A 17690-nucleotide genomic window follows, 5' to 3' on the forward strand; every position below is an offset into this window, starting at 1 on the left:
CACACACACACACACACACACACACACACACACACACACACACACACTGGCTGTGTGACCTTGGGCAAGTCACTTAACCCCAGTTGCCCTGCAAAAAGAAAAAGAAAGGAAAAAATGTTGGCAAAGTAAGAACATAAACTCTGATCACCCCAAAAACCCTTCTATAACTTTCTCTTACTTGCTTTTTGAAATGCATTTTTAAAAAAGTAATTTCTGAGTTAGTGGAAAGAATACTAGACTGGAATGGAGACTGTGGTTCTAGTCGGTCCTTACAACATTCTCACAAATCACAAATTCTGTAGTACCTATTTACAGAGTGAGGGGTTGAACAGTTCTTATCAGCTAAGATCTAGCATTCTATGATTCTGAATGCTGTTACAGGATGTTAAAGGTGTCCCCTGACTTTGACTTTTTGAGCTGCCATATTTTCCAGAAACACTTAACGTTAAAAATCACTCAGATGTCACCGTCTCATGAATAGAGGGGAGAACCCTTTTATCTAATAGCTTTTGATGATTTAATAGATTCATAATTACAAGAGCTATTATATTGAAAAATTAGAATTTAGGGGCGGCCAGGTAGCACAGCGAGTAAGAGCACTGGTTCCAGTGTCAGAACGACTTGGAGATCAAATCCCAGGCTCAGACACTTAGCACCCACCCAGAAACACCTGGCCGTGTAACCTTGAGCAAGTTACTTAACCCCGATTGCTTAAAAAAAAAAAAAAAAAAGAAAAGAAAAATTAGAATTTATCTACTTTTCCTGCCAAAATAAAAAAATTTCAGTTTGCTCGATTATAGGCTTATTTTTAAAACTTGAAATGTTATTTGATGCCTATGGCAAATGCCCTGAAAGGGTAAAGTATATATCAAACACTGGTTTTTAACTCACCTCGGGGCCTTAGGCAAGTCATTTCACCTTTCTGGGGTTCAGTTTCATCTATCAAGCAAAGGGTGGGTGAGGATGGAATGGATTTTAAAGTCCCTTCTATCTCTAACATTCTATGATTCTTTATGGGAATATACATTAAAAATGGATTTTCCCCACATTCTATTAGATGCAATTCTAAAAATAAAGCAATTACAGTTCTTCAATGAATGAGGAAATATTGATATGGCTTAATGAATAAGTGACCAAACTAAAAAGCATGTGTATAAATTTTGCAAAAAAATTGTATAGCCCTTTATTTCATTTGATTCTCACATTAAACCTGTGAGTTAAATGCTATTATTAACTAAGGAAACTCAGGCAAATAGAGCTTAAGTGACTTGCCTAGGATCACAGAGCTAGCAAATGGGGTCTGAGGCCAAATTTAAACTTGGGTCTTCCTGACTAGGAAAGCTAGTCGGAACGGATAGAATGCTGGGTCTGCAGTAAGGAATAAACCTAAATTCAAATCTAGCCTCAGACATTAACTGTATGAACCTGGGCAAGTCACTTAACCTTGTTTGCCTCAGTTTCCTCTTCTGTAAAATGAGCTGGAGAAGGAAATGGCAAACCACTCTAGGATCTTTGCCAAAAAAATGTCACATGGTATCATGGAGATTCAGATATGACTGAAAACTGACCAACAACTTCCTGACTCGAGGTCAAGTTCTCTATACAAGGTACTACCAAGCTGCCAAACGCTTATTTATGTAAGAGTCAACTGCTAAATTTTCAGTGTGAGCATTCATACCTCGGAAATCAGCAAATGCTATAAATCAGGCCTTAATTTATTGTTTTGTTGATTTTTTAGACATATGTAAGTAATGGAGAAAATGTTAATATTGCAAATTAAATTTAAAAGTATGTCCTGTTGTTAAACAGGGAGTTTTTAAACATTTACCAGCATATCCCTGTTTAGTCTATAAAAATGAGACATTTCAAAAGCTATTCCTGATATCCCTGGCATTCAGAAGATTATGCTAGGGCGGCTAGGTGGCACAGTGAATAGAGTGCCAGCCCTGGAACCAGGAGAACCTGGGTTCGGATCCAGCCTCAGACACTTAACACAAAAATATAGCTGTGTGACCTTGGGCAAGTCACTTAACCCCAACTGCCCTCCAAAAAGCAAAAAAAAAAAAAGGTTATGGTAGACCCCTGATGACTGAAACTTTGAACCATTATATATTTCCCACAAACAATACCTTTTGATTAAATTTGTGCACTTAACACTCCTGAATTTATACCTAACTGAGCAAACATTTGGCTCAACAGACTCAAAGAACATTAGAGTTGGGTGGGGCCTTTAGATATAATATGGAATAATCCATTTATTTTACATATGAGGAAACTTCTATTCAAAGGAGTTCCTTGCCCCAAACCACAGCGTAACAGCAGACCAGGGCTAGAAGCCTGACCTAATGTCTGATGCTGTGTCCACGCTGCCTGCTGTCTCGGGGACAAAGCTAATCTTCTCAATGAGGGTTATTTTCAGGCAGCTCCTGGCAGGGCTCACATCTGAGCGCAGAAGGGCCTGGAACAAGACATCCCTCTGAAAAATACAAAACCTGCCGGTCTAAATAATGGCTCGTTTTCAGAGTCTGCAAATTACTTTTCTCACAGCAGCCCCCGGGGGAGGGGGGGTGAGTGGAGTTCTAAGCTCCCCGTTTTATGCATAAGGAAACTGCGACTCAAATCCAAGCTCTCAGTCCGGTGTGTTTTCCTGGAATCACAAAATCCTATCACTGGCAAAGGCCTCCCGGGGCCGAGAGTCCCTTCATGGCTGGTTTGTTGGTTCAAGGCGCAGCTAGCACCCTTCTTCGTTCTACAGGAAGCCTCTCCCAATGCCCTCTCTCTGGAGCCTCCCTCTGCTGATGACCCCCGCCCCCTCCCGTCTGCAGCTTCCCAGTGCACAGCTGTCTGCACGCCCCCTCCCCCACGGGAGGGTCGGGAACTGCCTTAGGCCTTCCTCTGCGTCCCCGGAGCTCAGCACAGCGCCGGGCGCACAGAAGGCGCTTAACACCTGTGTACTCGCCAAGGGTCTTCAGCGCCCAGGCGGCTTAATGTCAACATCTTAATCTTAAAGACTCCTGACCCTGCTGGGGCTATTAAAAATGTACACTTTTCTGTGTGACTTAAGTTTGGCAAAGGTCTTTCCTGACTTCATCTCATTTAGTCCTCACAATCCCTTGAGGTCGGTGGTATAAACAGAAGCAAAAGAGGTTGATATGTCATCCACCAGAATTCGAACTCGGATCCACAAGCTCACGGCTACCGTATTCTTCCTCCCCACACCCAATTCCAAAGCTTTTTCCAAATTAACAAGGCCTAGAAATGCACTTTTCCTATCATCAGAAAAGAAAATCTTGAGAGTCTGGGGAGAGAGAGGGAGAAACAGAGAGAGAGAGAGAGCCCTCACTTTCCAGACATCCTCTGGGACACAACTTGGCCCCTCGCTGGGCTCAGTTTTCCCGCCTCTCAGCCTAAATATCTAACACTCCGCGGGTCTATACTACGGCAGATGCCGGCTTTTCCACTTTGAAGGGATCTCCTAACACAGCCCCAAGCTGCTTAAGTGGCCGAGCGCTCGCGGGGAAGTCGAGGAGAGAGAGGGCAGTACTAGAAGTGAAAGGGCGCGCACTCGCGGGGATGGGCGGGGGAAGGAGGAGGAGACGCGCGCGCACCCGCGGGAAAAGGGAAAGGGGGGGAAGGGCACGTGAGGGGCTCGCACCCTGAAGGGGCGGGGCCTGTGTCAGAATCCAGGAACCGGTCACTTCCTTCTCGCCTTCCTCCCAGCCGGGTACCGCTCGGATAAGTGGACGCTAGCGGACGCCTTACCGGCCTCTGCTCCGTGGCCTCGAAGCGCCGAGGCCCCCAGCAAGGACTCGGCCTCCTCCTGGAAGCGCCGCCTCAGCTGGTGGAGTTCACCCGCTTCCATTGCCGTCGCCATCTTGGCCCCTCTACGGAAGTGACGTTGTCGACAGAGGTCGCGGGTTCCGCCCACTTTCCATTCCAAATTCTCGGGAATCCAGAAAAGTAGACTTCAAGTCTGTGGGCGTGTCCTAAGCGGTCTCTGGCTCTGTTGTTGCCAAAACACTTTCATTTAGGAAAATCCGAATTCAAATTCTGCTTCTAACATAAACTGGCCGCTAGGCGACGGACAATCAGACAACATTGATATTTGAAGGAGTAAATTGTTTAGTCAGTTACACTAAGATGAATGTACTAATGATTTTTAAGATTTTATTTAATTCGCTCAGTTCCCCAGTATTGGCAGTAATTTGATCTTTTTTTTTTCTAGTGAAAATTCACTTCCCAGCACTAGCAAATAGATTCAAGTAATGTGTGTGACATTATACTGTTATATAAAACCTATTTAAAAGGATGCCGGGTGACTTGGGTAAGTTACTTAACCCCAATTGACCTACCTTCCACCTCCAAAAAGCAAAAAAAAAAAAAAGGATACTGGAACCATTCACTATGTAAACAAGGATTGGAAGCTCCTGCCTCCTGGTGCAATCTCAATTGGCATGATCTTCACACCTTAAATGGCTGCCCCTGGTGAATCCTCAATCTGACACCTTTTTGCCATCTCCACTCATGCAGTCTCACATCTGAAAGACAGAAGATCCATTGGATAGCATTCTCTTTTTTGCTCAAAAGCTCAGCGCACCATCCCTACATCAATAACTAAGAGATGATTTTGAAGATCCTATTAGGAAGTAGTAGAAAAAAACAAACAAGAAAATATAACCTTCACTCATGTTAAAAATAAAAACTCTAAAAAAGCATAGGTATAAGTAAATCCTATCTACATATGTCATGTAGTATCAATATAAAATTATGAGCTAGCATTATTTGTCACAGAGAAATATTAGAAACCTTTCCAGTAATATTAGGGACAAAATAAGGATGTCTATTGTTGGCAGTAAGACCAAAAAAAAAAAAAGAGGAAATGAAAGGCAAGATTATTTTTATATGCAGACCATTTGCTAGCTTACTTAGAGCATCCTTCTCTGGTATAGGTTGCCACTAGATTACCATTAATGTCCCTCATAGCACTAAATTTTTGTGAGGTTGAAAGTCCTAAAGATTAGTGGAGAAAAATGAATGAAAACAATATCTTCATTAAAGTAGCAATCTCTAAAACAAACAAAAATCATCCGTCTTTTTACATATTGCTAACAAAACCCAGCAGGAGGTAGAAAACTACATTCCATTCAAAATAACTACAAAATATATAAAAAACATCTTGAGATTTCAACTAACAAGACATTTAGGACTTACAGGAATACAACTATAAAGTACTACAGAAATAAGAGAAGACAAAATCTTAAAGATGTTCGTTGTGTAGGTTTGGGCTGTGCTACTACTGTAAGAGTACCTTACCAATCAAAAATTCAAGGGGTTGCTTGAATCCAAAATTAATTTGTATTAACTTTTAAAAGATGAAGAGTATCCAAAGAAATAATGAAAGAAAGAACGTAGAAATATAGAGTGGCTAGGATTTCCAGCTCTCAACTGGTATTATAAAAAAAAAAGTAAGCAAGACCCAGAAGCAGTTAAACACAGTAGCCTGCTTTTAAGTGAATCTAAAAACACAAACTAGTGATAAGGAGTCCTTATTCCATTAGAAGTTTTAGGAAAACTGAAAAGCAGTTTGAAAGAAATTATGTATAGGCTGTCATCTTATACCATATACCACAGTAAGTTCCAAATGCATAGATAACTAAAATACAAAAGATTATATTAAAAATTTTAGAGAAAATAAAAGTGGATACTTTTTATACATATGAATAATGTTTTTACATTTTTATTTTTTCTATTAAAAAGCATTTTTTCTCTCTCCTCCCATTCAACTAAAAAAAAAAGAAAAGAAAAAGCAGCCCTCCTAACAAATATACATGATCACACAAAACAAATTCCCAAATTGGTCATGTCCAAAAATGTATTATTTTGCATTTTGAGTACATCACCTCTCTTTGGAGGTGGATATAATGCTTCATCTTTGTTACTCTGGAATAATGTATTTTTGCATTTTTTTTTTTATTGCATCGTTCAGTGTTCTCAAGTCTTTCTAGTTTGCTTTTCCTTATAAGGACAAGTCTTAAAGAAGGGATAGAGGTGATCATGGAAGATAAAACAGACAATTTTGATTTCATAAAATGTTAAAACTTTTGCAAAAACAAAATTAATGCAAAGAAAACAAATAGGAGGAAATCTTCACATCCATTATCTCTGATAAAAGATCTGATATCCAAGAGAGAGAGAGAGATGATACATATATAAGAACAAGAGCCATTCCACAATAATTAGTCAAGTAAATTGTTTTTGAATGAAAAAATCCAAATTATCAAACATGTTTTAAATTTATACTCTGAATCACTTATAATAAGTGAAATGAAAATGTGTCATTCAACCAACATGCTAAACAGAGGAATTTATATTTATATTTGATCCTAAAGGGAGCAGCTGAAGTTAACTGAGCAGAGAAGAGAGATAGTAAGACCTGTACTTTTAGGAATGTCATCTTGGCATCTTTGTGGAGTGAACAGAGACTAAAAATATGGAGAAAAATTAAAGGGTTCTTGCAGTACATGAGATGAAAAGTAATAAGAGCCTGAAGAAAGGTGAGTGGAGAGAGAGGGACAGCTCAGGTTTCACCATCAGATTAGCAAAGATGACGAAAGATAAAAATGGTAAATATTATAGGGGTTGTGAAAAGAAAACACATATACTAATGAATTACTGGTAGAGTTGTTCATTGTCCAACCATTCTGGAAAACAATTCAGTATTATGACAGAAAACTAAACTTTTAAAAAACTAAACATAGATTGATCTCGTCAATGGTCATATATCCAAAGAGGTTATAGACAGAAGGAAAGGTCCCCTATATGTAGAAATGTGGCCACACTGTGTGTTAGCAAACAGCTGGGAAAAAAGAAACTGAATGAGTATCATTGGGAGAATAAAAATGACTGAACAAATTACTCAACTCTCACCCTCCTTAAAACCCTTACTAGACTCTACCATCTTTTCAGGCCTCTTCCTCCTATATCTCTATATCTCCTCCCTTTTTCAGTCAAATGCCTTAAAAAAGCTCTCTACTCTTGGTGCTTTTTTTTCTCAACCCTTTGCAATCTAATTTCAAATGTCATCACTTAACTCTGTTCTCTCCAGAGTTACCCTTTAGTTTCCAAATCTTTTGGCCTGGGCTCTGCATATATTTGTAGGAATAGTATGACACAGACTTTTGGGGGGTTGTTTTATACAAATTACTGTACTATAGTAAATACTCATTTCTAAAAGTAAATTAAATCTGGCTGGCTAATTGATATCAATTGATAATCAGGGAAAGAAGCACACCACTGAGGACTTGTAAGCTATAGCATTAGAAAGTCACTCCCAACCCCTCAGAGTTACCTCTAGAACATTGAGGGGAGATGTGGTAGCCACTCTCTGAGAATGCAATTTACCAATGCTAATAGGAGTTTGCCATGGTAGCCACAAGAACTTTGTGTAAAATGAGGGAGTTGGCCTACATGATTTCTAGTGTTTCTTCCAACTCTTAATCCTTCAACATAAGATAGCACCTCATAAGTATACTGTGCTTTAAAATAGCCAAAGCACTTTCCTCATCATGACCTTGTGAAGAAGATAGTGCAATTGTTATCCTCATTCTCAGAAGAGGAAATAAATCACAGGTAGATGAGACAACTCCTGCCATTTCATATAAGCATCATACAAGGATCATACAAGCAGTGGGGGTGAACCTGGACTGACGTTTTGGCACTATTTTGGTACCATTTCAGCTTTCTGCTTTATTTACTTTAATGAAAAATTTATCAACAGTTACATTTTTGGCATTTCCACGATAAATATGAGGTTAATCATTCAAAAAAAATTTTAAAGTAGGAATTCAAACTCAAAGCAAGGCATTTATTACAGTTATTTTCCCTAACCTTTCCACCAATATACTTTTGAACAAAGGATTTAACAGTTGGGCAGATCATGTCACTTTTCCCAACAATACCTCTCTTTTCATTTTTCTTAGTTTCCCAAAGATGCCCTGTTCACCTTTCCAAAACTACTCTACCTCTCCTCCTATCCCACCCTTTATGCAATTCAATTACAAGCAAGAGTCTATGGCTTATATGGAGTACATTCCTGCTATCAAATGCACTATTATATGCATTGTCTCCTTCCTAAAGGGTCAATTCAGGGTTGGCCCGTAACTCAATATGCCCCTGAGAATTCAACCTTGACTTCAAGAGTTTGTGTATGTGTAATGTGCAGATCAGATCAGATTTTACCCTTTAATGGTTTTTAGGGGATTTGCATTTTGTCCCAAAGAGCTTTCAGCTTCTTTTCCCAATGTTTTCAATGTAGCTCACATTGATGATACTTAAGGAAGACTGGAGATAAACACTATTAAATTGCCTCTCCTCCATTTCTGTATATCTAAGGTCTTTTGGCAAACTACCAAGCAGGAGAATTGTGAGCCCAACCTGAAATTCTACTAATGTGTAGCCATAGAGCACCAATAATATCCTTTGTAAATTTCTGTGCTTTGAAAAAAAAATACTATAAAACTTGGCATATCCGTTTAGCATACTATCCTATATTGCTTTGCATTCTTTTCTAAATAATACTGTGCGTTATCACTGTGTTAGTCTTCTATCCCCAACAAGATTTCTGAACTAGTTTTATCTTATACGTCCCTTATTTATTATTTATTGCCCTGATAGTACCTTCCAGAGCTCTGGTCCAAAGAGGAAATATGCCTCTCTTATGTACTTACCATCTTCTGTTTGTTATCATTATTTGAGACGCAATGGGTTATAATGAAAAAAGCACTTGTTTGTTCATAAGTTTATATAGATTTAGGGCTATAAGGAATCTTAGAGATCATCTAGTCCAACTCCCTCTTTTTACAAGGGAGGAAAGTGAAGCCCAACTATATTACTCAGCCAAGTTAATAATAGTTAATTAAGTAGCCACACTTAAATTTGAACCCAGGAACTATGATTATAAATCCAGCACACCCAGCAATGCCACTATTAGGCCTATAGCCCCAAAACATCAAAAATTAAAAAACAAAAATATTTATAGCAGCACTTTTTATGGTGACAAAGAACTAGAAATTAAGGAGATGCCCATCAATTATGGAATAGCTCAACAAGTTGTGGTATATGACTGTGATGAAATACTATTGTGCTATAAGAAATGATGAGCAGGTAGAAAAACCTGGGAAGACATATATGAACTAATGAAAAGTTGAGTGAGCAGAACCGGCAGATTATTGTATGTAGTGACAATAATATTATACAATGATCAACTGTAAGTGACTTAACTTTTCTATCAATACGATGATCCAAGACAATGCCAAAGGACTTATGATGAAAAATTCTATTCACCTCCAGAGAAAGAGCTGATGGAGTCTGAATGTAAAACAAAGCATACTTTTTAAAGGATTTTTAAATTTTTCTTGTTTGTTTGGATTTTTTGGTCTATGTTTTCTTTCACAACATGACTAATATGGAAATATGCTTTGCATGACTATACATCTATAACCTATATCAATCAAATTGCCTTCCTAAGGAAAGGCGAGGGAAGGAAAGGACAGAGAATTTGGAACTCAAAATTTAAAAAAAAAACACAAATGTTAAAAATTGTTTTTACATATAATTGGGAAAAATTTTTTAAAAAGATTGGAGGTCAGTAGGGATATTGGTGCAGAGTTGAGAATCATCAGCATATAGATGATAATGACTAATAATGAGGAACATTACTGGAAAGGGCTCATGTGCAACTCTACTAGAGAAAGCAACCCTTCAGGTTTACTCTTTTTTTTTAAGCAATCAGGGTTAAGTGACTTGCTCAAAGTTACACGGCCAGTTATTTCTGGGTGTGGTGCTGAGTGCTCTTACTTGCTGAGCCACCTGGCCACCCCTCAGGTTTACTCTTAAAACCCTGAAGGAAGTAGCAATTAGCTATTCTAGGGACACAATCTGCCAATGGAGCCTTGTGGGGCCACTACATTAATTTTTTTTTTTTACATGAGAGATCCAACTTTTCTAAAGCCACTAGTAAGAGTATAGTATATCTACATAATAGAATATCATGATATAACTATATTTTGCTATTTTTCCCTTTCACGCTCCTAAAGTATCCAATTGAGCTTACCCTATATGGCGCATAGGAATTTCTTCCTTATCCCACTGATGATATGACTAGCCATATATTGCAAACAACTCAGTGGTCGCAGGATACCAAGGTACTATAACCCCTCTAGCTGCTTTTTATCCCTTTCTCCCAATTCCCCTTCTTTACCCACTTTGCTACAAATGAGAAGCAAGTTAACCAAATTTGTTAATGATTTAAAATGAGGGAGTGATTTCTAGTGTTTCTTCCAACTCTTAATCCTTCAACATAATATAGCACCTCATAAGTATACTGTGCTTTAAAATAGCCAAAGTGCTTTCCTCATCATGACCTTGTGAAGAAGATAGCGCAATGGTTATCCTCATGTTTCCCATACAATTCTAGATCAGTAAAGGTCTAGTACAGGACTTAAAAGCGAGTCCATCCTGCAATATAAAGTCCACTGGCTTTTTGATAGCTATTCCCATGTCTATTTACTTCCTTATACAAACCTTGAAGGGTTGTAGCTGTATTATTCTACATAACTAAGGTTGTCAGAAATCTAACCTCCATATAATCCCTTTCAATTCAAGAGATAATTGATAATACCCATTATGTTCTAGGCATTCAGGGAATACCAGCATGAAGTTTACATCCAAGCAGGACCAATATGACACATACACCGATTAAATAGGATATAAGTATAATTTCTTTACTGAATTAAGCTAACTGGACTATTGTTTTACTTTATTATCATTAGCACCCTAATTCAAATTTAAAATCAAATTAAATTGGAAACTTCAATTTAATTCTTGGGGATTTCTTCCTCACCAAATTTGCAATATCCACAATGGAGAAGCTCAATACATTGAATAACATGAGGTCTTTCCAGAAGTTGATGGTTATTGGAGGAGGCTTGGGTCAATGGGACAGTACTGCAGGAAAGCTCTCCATTCAGCAGTCCATACAATACCTGCTCTGTGGGTAAACAAAGAACTGACCTTTACATCAGTGTCAGACTTTCAACTTTAATGAACATATGTATTTTCTAGATAATTACAATTAAAATGACAAAAAGGACCTTTTAATAGCTTTGTTATCAAGGAATAAATTAAGGTTTCCCTGGATTTCTTAGTTAACCAAGTGAAAAAGAAGTTGAACTACTGTTTTCATTCTAAGGGAAACAAAGAAACCTCTATTTCCCTGGGGCACAAATGTTTTTCTTAAAACCCCTCTATCCACTAGTTTCAAAACAAAGCAAAATAAAATAGCCTTGAATGAAGTCTGACAAAAATGACTGTAATCACAAGGTCAGTCATCCAAAGCAATCATCCCTCCTAGTGAGTGGGAAGAGAGATGATGGTTTTCTTAAGACATTCAAAGGATGGGAATGGAATATTTGACATAAGGCTGATTCTTAAGAAACATAGAATCCATCAAATATTTGCAAGAAGTAACATAATCAAGAAATACAATGCTCATTATTATTTATTTGAACATAGGCTTATCTACCTTAAAATTCTTACTGATAAATGGTCAATATTTCTCATGAATTTTATAAACTGATAGCGATCTCTCAGCAAGTTCACAAAGTTATGATACGTGTTGCATCAATCCTATATTTGTAGAGAGTGGGAGTTCCCATCTCACCTAGGCTAGTTGAAATAATCACAACATGTAATAGTCAACAACCATAAGTAATGACGTATTAATATGCTAAGAAAGTCCCTGCCCTGTTTTCCCTTTACAAAATGAGAAAAAGATTTTCTGATTGAATCAGAAGGGGAGCTAGATATTAGGGGACAAAAGACTGGCCATTTCTCTGGTGGTCTTAAAAAAGCTAAACCTGCCAGCTTCGGCAGTAAAGACATTTGACTCAGGAATCAACTTTGTAGAGTGTGACCCTAGAACCTTGACAAGAGGCACCAACAAAGGGAGGGGATTTTCTCTCCTCCCCTATGCCATTTACAGTGAACCTATTTGCCCAGGAGGAGATACTCCATCCTGCAGGAAGCATGCAGACACACTGACCCAAGGAGTCAAGGTTCAAGGCAAGAAGCAGCTTCAAGGAGCAGGAAAGAGCCAGTTACAGATTCAAGGTAGAATTTACCTAAGAGTTTCATGAAAGTAGATGGGCCATCATGGCCCCAGCAGTACCCGAAGCCTGAATTGCTTTGGCTAGATTAGATAATCTCAATGGTCCCTTAGGATTTCAAGCTAATAGAGATTTGGAGATCATCTTCACCATACTCTTCTTTATTGGCAAATAAATTGAGATCACCAGAGATTAAGTCACTTGCCCAGTCATTCAGGTAACAGATTAACAGACAGAGAATTCAAACCCAGGTTTTCTAACTTCAGATCCAAGGCTCTTGTACCTGTTCCATTCTCCCTAAACATACTGTATAACAAGATCTACTAGATTTCAGTTCAAATAAGTTATAAGGCATTTAATAAATAGAAAGCAGAACTAATAGTTTGAGATATGTGTCATTATCCTTAGAAGTCATCCCAAAGTTGAGTTTCTTTGTATATAGCTTTCCCCCTCAAATAACCCCCACGGCTGACATAAGCTTAGATTATCCTGTGTAGGGAAACTTTGCTTCAGAATTATAGAGACTTGGGAAAGAGAGAAAAGTGGAGGAGAGACTGGGTGGGAGGCTGGACAGTGACTTTTAATGGAAGACAGAAATCCCTAGAGCCATAGGCATATGGAAAAAACCAACATTCCAACATGTCCTTCAATTTCCAGACCTTGAACCCTAGAGACTGCTAAGCAAGGGCATGTGCACATATACCTGTCTTATGCACTCCAATTGCTTTTAATCTCCTGGAGTATTTGTTCATTCATTCATTCATTTTTATTGATCACATTGATATTTAATATTGCTTATAATAAATCATTTAAAATAAGTCCAGTGTAACAGCAAATAAAAATTAGAGCCAACAGTATCATTAGAGAAATCATTTCCCATTGTCCACAACTTTAAATTAGGTCTTATTTTGTAGTTTAAGAGAGAATGGAGTATTTATTTTTATTTTTAACAAGCCCAGATTTGAACTCACATCTTGCTGAATCCAAGCCCAGAGCTCTCTCCCCTTTACTTCATGGCTGCCTCTAGGAGTGCAGAATTCTCTTTTGGTATAGTAGTCAGAAAGACCTGGCTTTGAGTCAAATAAGTCAAGAAGTATTTATTATGTACCTACTATGTCTCAGGCACTGTGCTAAGTGCTTGTAATGTAATGCCAAGGAAAGGCAACTTCCCAAGGTTCAGAATACCAGCATAGGTGCTCTCTATTTTATTCAGTAACAAACCCAGAACAGAGAAGATCAAAACATGACATCATTCAAAATACAGCATTTACTAAGTGTGATTAAATAATCTCCAAGTACTACCCCACCCCAGGACCTTCCAATCATTCAATCAATTACAAAGTCCCTGTTCTAAATACTACTCCACCCCTAGGCTATACCTTAATTAAGTCCACCACAAAACCCCTCTTCTCAAATGGAGATTAGTTTCCAAACATAAGGTCAAAAGTTCCCCACCCCTGGATCACAATTGAATCTACCCCAGAGTTACATCAAGTTTAAACACAGCACTTAATACCCAAATGGAGGTCTTTTCTTCATCTTGACACGAGGCAAGTTCTCAGCAATCTTAGTTCCTGGGGAGACAAGGCTTAGCAAGGCCATAAGATACATTGCCAGTCCCTTCATGAATTTATCCTCTGTCTGTAGAACAGTCCTAGAACCCCTGAACACATTAGCAAAGCCCTCTCCCAGGATTTCTGTAAACATACAACAAGAAAATCCTTCTTCAGGGCTTCTGAACCAACAGAAAGGCTCCCAGACCCCTGCAACAACAGCACTGTCCTTCACCAGTGGACAGTATTCACTCTGTCTGCAGGACAGTCTCCAGACCCCTGCAACAACAGTACTGTCCCTCACCAGTGGACAGTATTCACTCTCTGTCTGCAGGACAGTCTCAGGGCTTCTTAGCGAACAGCCAGGTTCCAGGACTTCTTCAACAAAAGGACAGTCTTTCACCAGTGGACAAATCTGGCAAAATAACATCAAAACAGACCGACAAAGTACCAGCAAAACAGCCATGTCTCCTCAGTCCTTGGCAGCTCAGGGGGCAGGTCTCAAAAGTCCAGGGCAATTCAAAGCGGCCACCAGCAATTCTCTTAGTCTCTCTCTCTCCATGAGGTGCTGCTTCCAAAAAGATCTCCCTCCTCTCTCTAGTGTCTCTCCAAATCAACGTCACCAGCTCCTCCCAGTTCAGGACTTTCTTTTCACACCAACAAGCCCATCCCACAGGTGGGATTAACAAACTCTGGGTTTTAACACAATCAATTTGAAAACCAAGCCAATACAGGGGAATCTTTAATTGCCATTACTATCACAGTGCTGTGGCTACAAAGAAAGGCAAAAAACATTCCTGCTCTCAAGGAGTTCACAGTCTATTGGGGAGGACAATATACAAGCAACTCTGCACAAATAAGATATGGACAGGATAAATTAGAGTTAATCTTAACGATTAATTAGCATTAAGGGAGACAGGGAAAGGCTTTTTGCAGATGGTGGAATTTTAGCTGGAACGTGAAGGAAACCAGGCAAGTCAGAAGACAGATGAGGAAGAAGAGCTTTCCAGGTGCAGATGACAGTCAGTGAAAATTGGCTGAACTTGGTAACAGAACTAACAAGTCTCCTGGTTCTCAATCTGTCGTTGCTGTTTGTCCTTCATTCTTAAAGAGGACCATGATATCAGGGAAGTGATGCTATGACTTACAAGTGAATTGGATTTAATCGAGGCAGGGCTGTACAGTCACCAGCCTCACTTTCTCCTTTGGAGCCATCTGGGTCCAGTGACAAGATATAGATCAGGATGACTGGAGATGGCCCAGGTGGCAGTGGGAGATCTTGGACTTTTTAAGCTAAGGTCTTTAACTGGTGTCTGTCTAACTGAGGCAACACCCATTCAATGATTAAAGCTAATGTTTATTCCTCTATGCCATAACATAATTTTGTAAACAATATATATTCATCTATTCACTCACCAAACATTTATTAAGCATCTAGATGCTAAAAGTAATTTTGCCTTTCTGAAGTCTCCTCTGCAGAATGAAAGAATTAGGTTCAATAACCTCCATTGTTTCTTCAAGCTTAAAATCTATTATATTGCTGTCCCTTCCAGCTCTAAAATTGTGTGAAAATAGAACTTGAAAAGTCTAAAATTTCAGAACGATGTAATCTCCTTGAGGGTAAGGACTATTTGATTTTTTTGTACTTATGTCTCTAGACCAGAGGTAGGTACCTCTAGGTCCTCAAGTGCAGCTCTTTGACTGAATCCAAAACTCAGAACAAATCTGGATTTGTTCCGGAGGTTCCTCACCCCTGGTCTAGACACTACAATATGGTAAGTAAGGTATAGCCTCTGATCTGCATCAGTGGAGTGTCTTTATCTGAAGTTCATTAAGTCACAAGTCTGGGAGAGACAAAAGGACTCTGATTCCTTGATTTGGAAATGGCCAGAAGAGGTCATCTAGTCTAACCCCTACCTGAAGGATTTGTTATTTTCTCAAGGATCTCCCTCCACTCACAGATTTGTAGATGTTAGTTGAGGGGAAGAATACAGAGCTTAGGTGATTTGCTGCATTGCCTTGAAAGCAGGAAGCACCCTCTTCAAAATCCGAAACAAGGGTGTCCTATAGCCTCGGCTTAAGCAGCCCTGGGACCTAACCATGCACCACTTGGGGAAGCTACACATTCCATCTTTGCATAGCTCTCCTGGTTAAGAAGTTCCTTCCTACAAAGAAAGAATTTATTTGCTGCACAGATCCAAAAGCTGCCTCCTGAATTCCTCTTACTGGTTCTAGCACTGCCTCCCACACAGTGACAGTTATTTATTATTCCCAAAACATGTGTTGTAACTGATTCTGTGTGACCCGGAGATATATATTTTAGTAACAGTAAACCTAGGTGTAAAATTGCAAATGCCTAGGGCTTTCTGAGAAACTGTGGGGCCATTGTTATACTTATTGGAAAGGCAATAGAAGTCTATTCATGGAGGTCAGAACCCTGCCAGCCCTCTCAAAATGAGTTTGGTTAAATATACATCCTACAATCTGGATCAGCATTTCCCAAACTGTGTTCTATAGAATCCTCATGATGTGAATAAGGATTTTGTTGGGGGGGAAGTTAAGCATCATTAATGACTTTGTTGGACAACTCTGGGGTTAGTAACATTATGTGAGGCATAAAACAAAGTGTTTGCCATCAGGAAGGAGGCAGGTGGAAAAGGGATTCTCTATAGGTGGTAAAGTTTGCTTCTGTTTGTGGATAACATGTTCATTGCATCAAGGTCTGGACCATTGTAGAATCTCCTAAATGTATGAGGATTATCCATGTAGGAAAAACAATACGGATGAAGAATATCCATTGTTCAAACTGGTGGTATCAAATTCAAATAGAAACAGGGCCACTAAACCCTATATTTATTCCACTTCAGGAAGCATATCGACATAGAAAACGACACTAAAATTATGTATTTTTTGTTTGGTTAAATGTTTTCTAGTTACAAATGCAGCCAGTGGGCTATGTTTGACACCTGAGATCTAGACTATGGTATGTAATTGGTTGGATAACCTTCCAGTGATGCAGATTGTCTGTTTATGTTATTCCTGGTTATCCCATGCTATGAGGCCTAAAGTCACGAAGACTCATCTTCCTGAATTCAAATCTGACCTCAGACACTTAACTAGCTGTGTGATCCTGGGCAAGTCATTTGCTTCAGTCCCTCATTTGTAAAATAAGCTGGAAAATATGATAAACCACTCCAGTATCTTTGCCAAGAAAGCCCCAAACGTGGATCACAAAGTCAGACATGACTGAAATGATTAACAACAAAAATCCTCTTACTCTTGTCCATGTCCTCACATACTATCCCAAAGATGGTCCATAATCCTGGATTTCATGTCTCAGGATGAGTTCCATCAATAATTTTTCAAGGCCCCATGTGATTCATGGTCACCAAGCATCCTTCCTCAATAGTTAAAATACTAATGGAATTTGTGTATTAGCTCTTCTCATCCCAGAGACGATTTAGCAAGTGCAGAACATGGAGATAGATACTACAGTCGGAAACCATCACTCCAGTGAAATTTGGAATTCAATATAAAGTGACACTTCCTCCTAGTAGTGAAGGGGAATATAATACACCCTCTATCCTTGGATGACTGGGCAGAAAAGAAATGAGGACATGTTCTGGTTATTTCTTGAAAGCACAATTAGAAGAAAGGGATCAATGCTGAATGCATTGTGAGAGCTACAAATATGTAGTACATACTCTGACCCACTGTTCTTGTCCTTTACTCAGATTTAATGTTATCACTAAATTCCCTCATAAAGGAAAGGGCTGCTACTTGAAAAGCACTTCATAGTAACAAATGGTATTCAGGGAAAAAAACCAGCACAAACTACTGATTATGTAGAGGCCCAAATCCACTGTACCAAAGGAAGTGGGATTATAGCACCAGATGGGAGGGGGATTATAACACCAGATGGGAGAGGGTGGGAGGGGGATTATAACACCAGATGGGAGGGGGTGGGAGGGGG

The 17690-nt window shown here is 39.1% G+C and overlaps 1 protein-coding gene across 2 annotated transcripts in view; it reads right to left on the reverse strand.

Annotated features, from left to right (window-relative positions):
• The window catches only part of TMEM128 (transmembrane protein 128), a 480334-nt gene that overhangs the window by 9858 nt on the left and 452786 nt on the right, over positions 1-17690 (reverse strand). The window contains exon 2 of one of the 2 annotated variants that reach the window (XM_069069983.1): positions 3763-3893. In XM_069069983.1, coding sequence (XP_068926084.1) covers positions 3763-3874 — 112 coding nt within the window. In that variant the 5' untranslated portion in view covers positions 3875-3893. Of the gene's footprint in view, positions 1-3762; positions 3896-17690 lie in introns of those variants that run through there. The other variant, XM_069069974.1, reaches the window with a different exon arrangement.

The sequence above is a fragment of the Petaurus breviceps genome, unplaced genomic scaffold (assembly GCF_028583685.1).
Source record: "Petaurus breviceps papuanus isolate PSGF00001 unplaced genomic scaffold, PetGlider_PUasm1.0 140, whole genome shotgun sequence".
In the NCBI taxonomy this organism is placed as follows: Eukaryota; Metazoa; Chordata; class Mammalia; order Diprotodontia; family Petauridae; genus Petaurus; species Petaurus breviceps.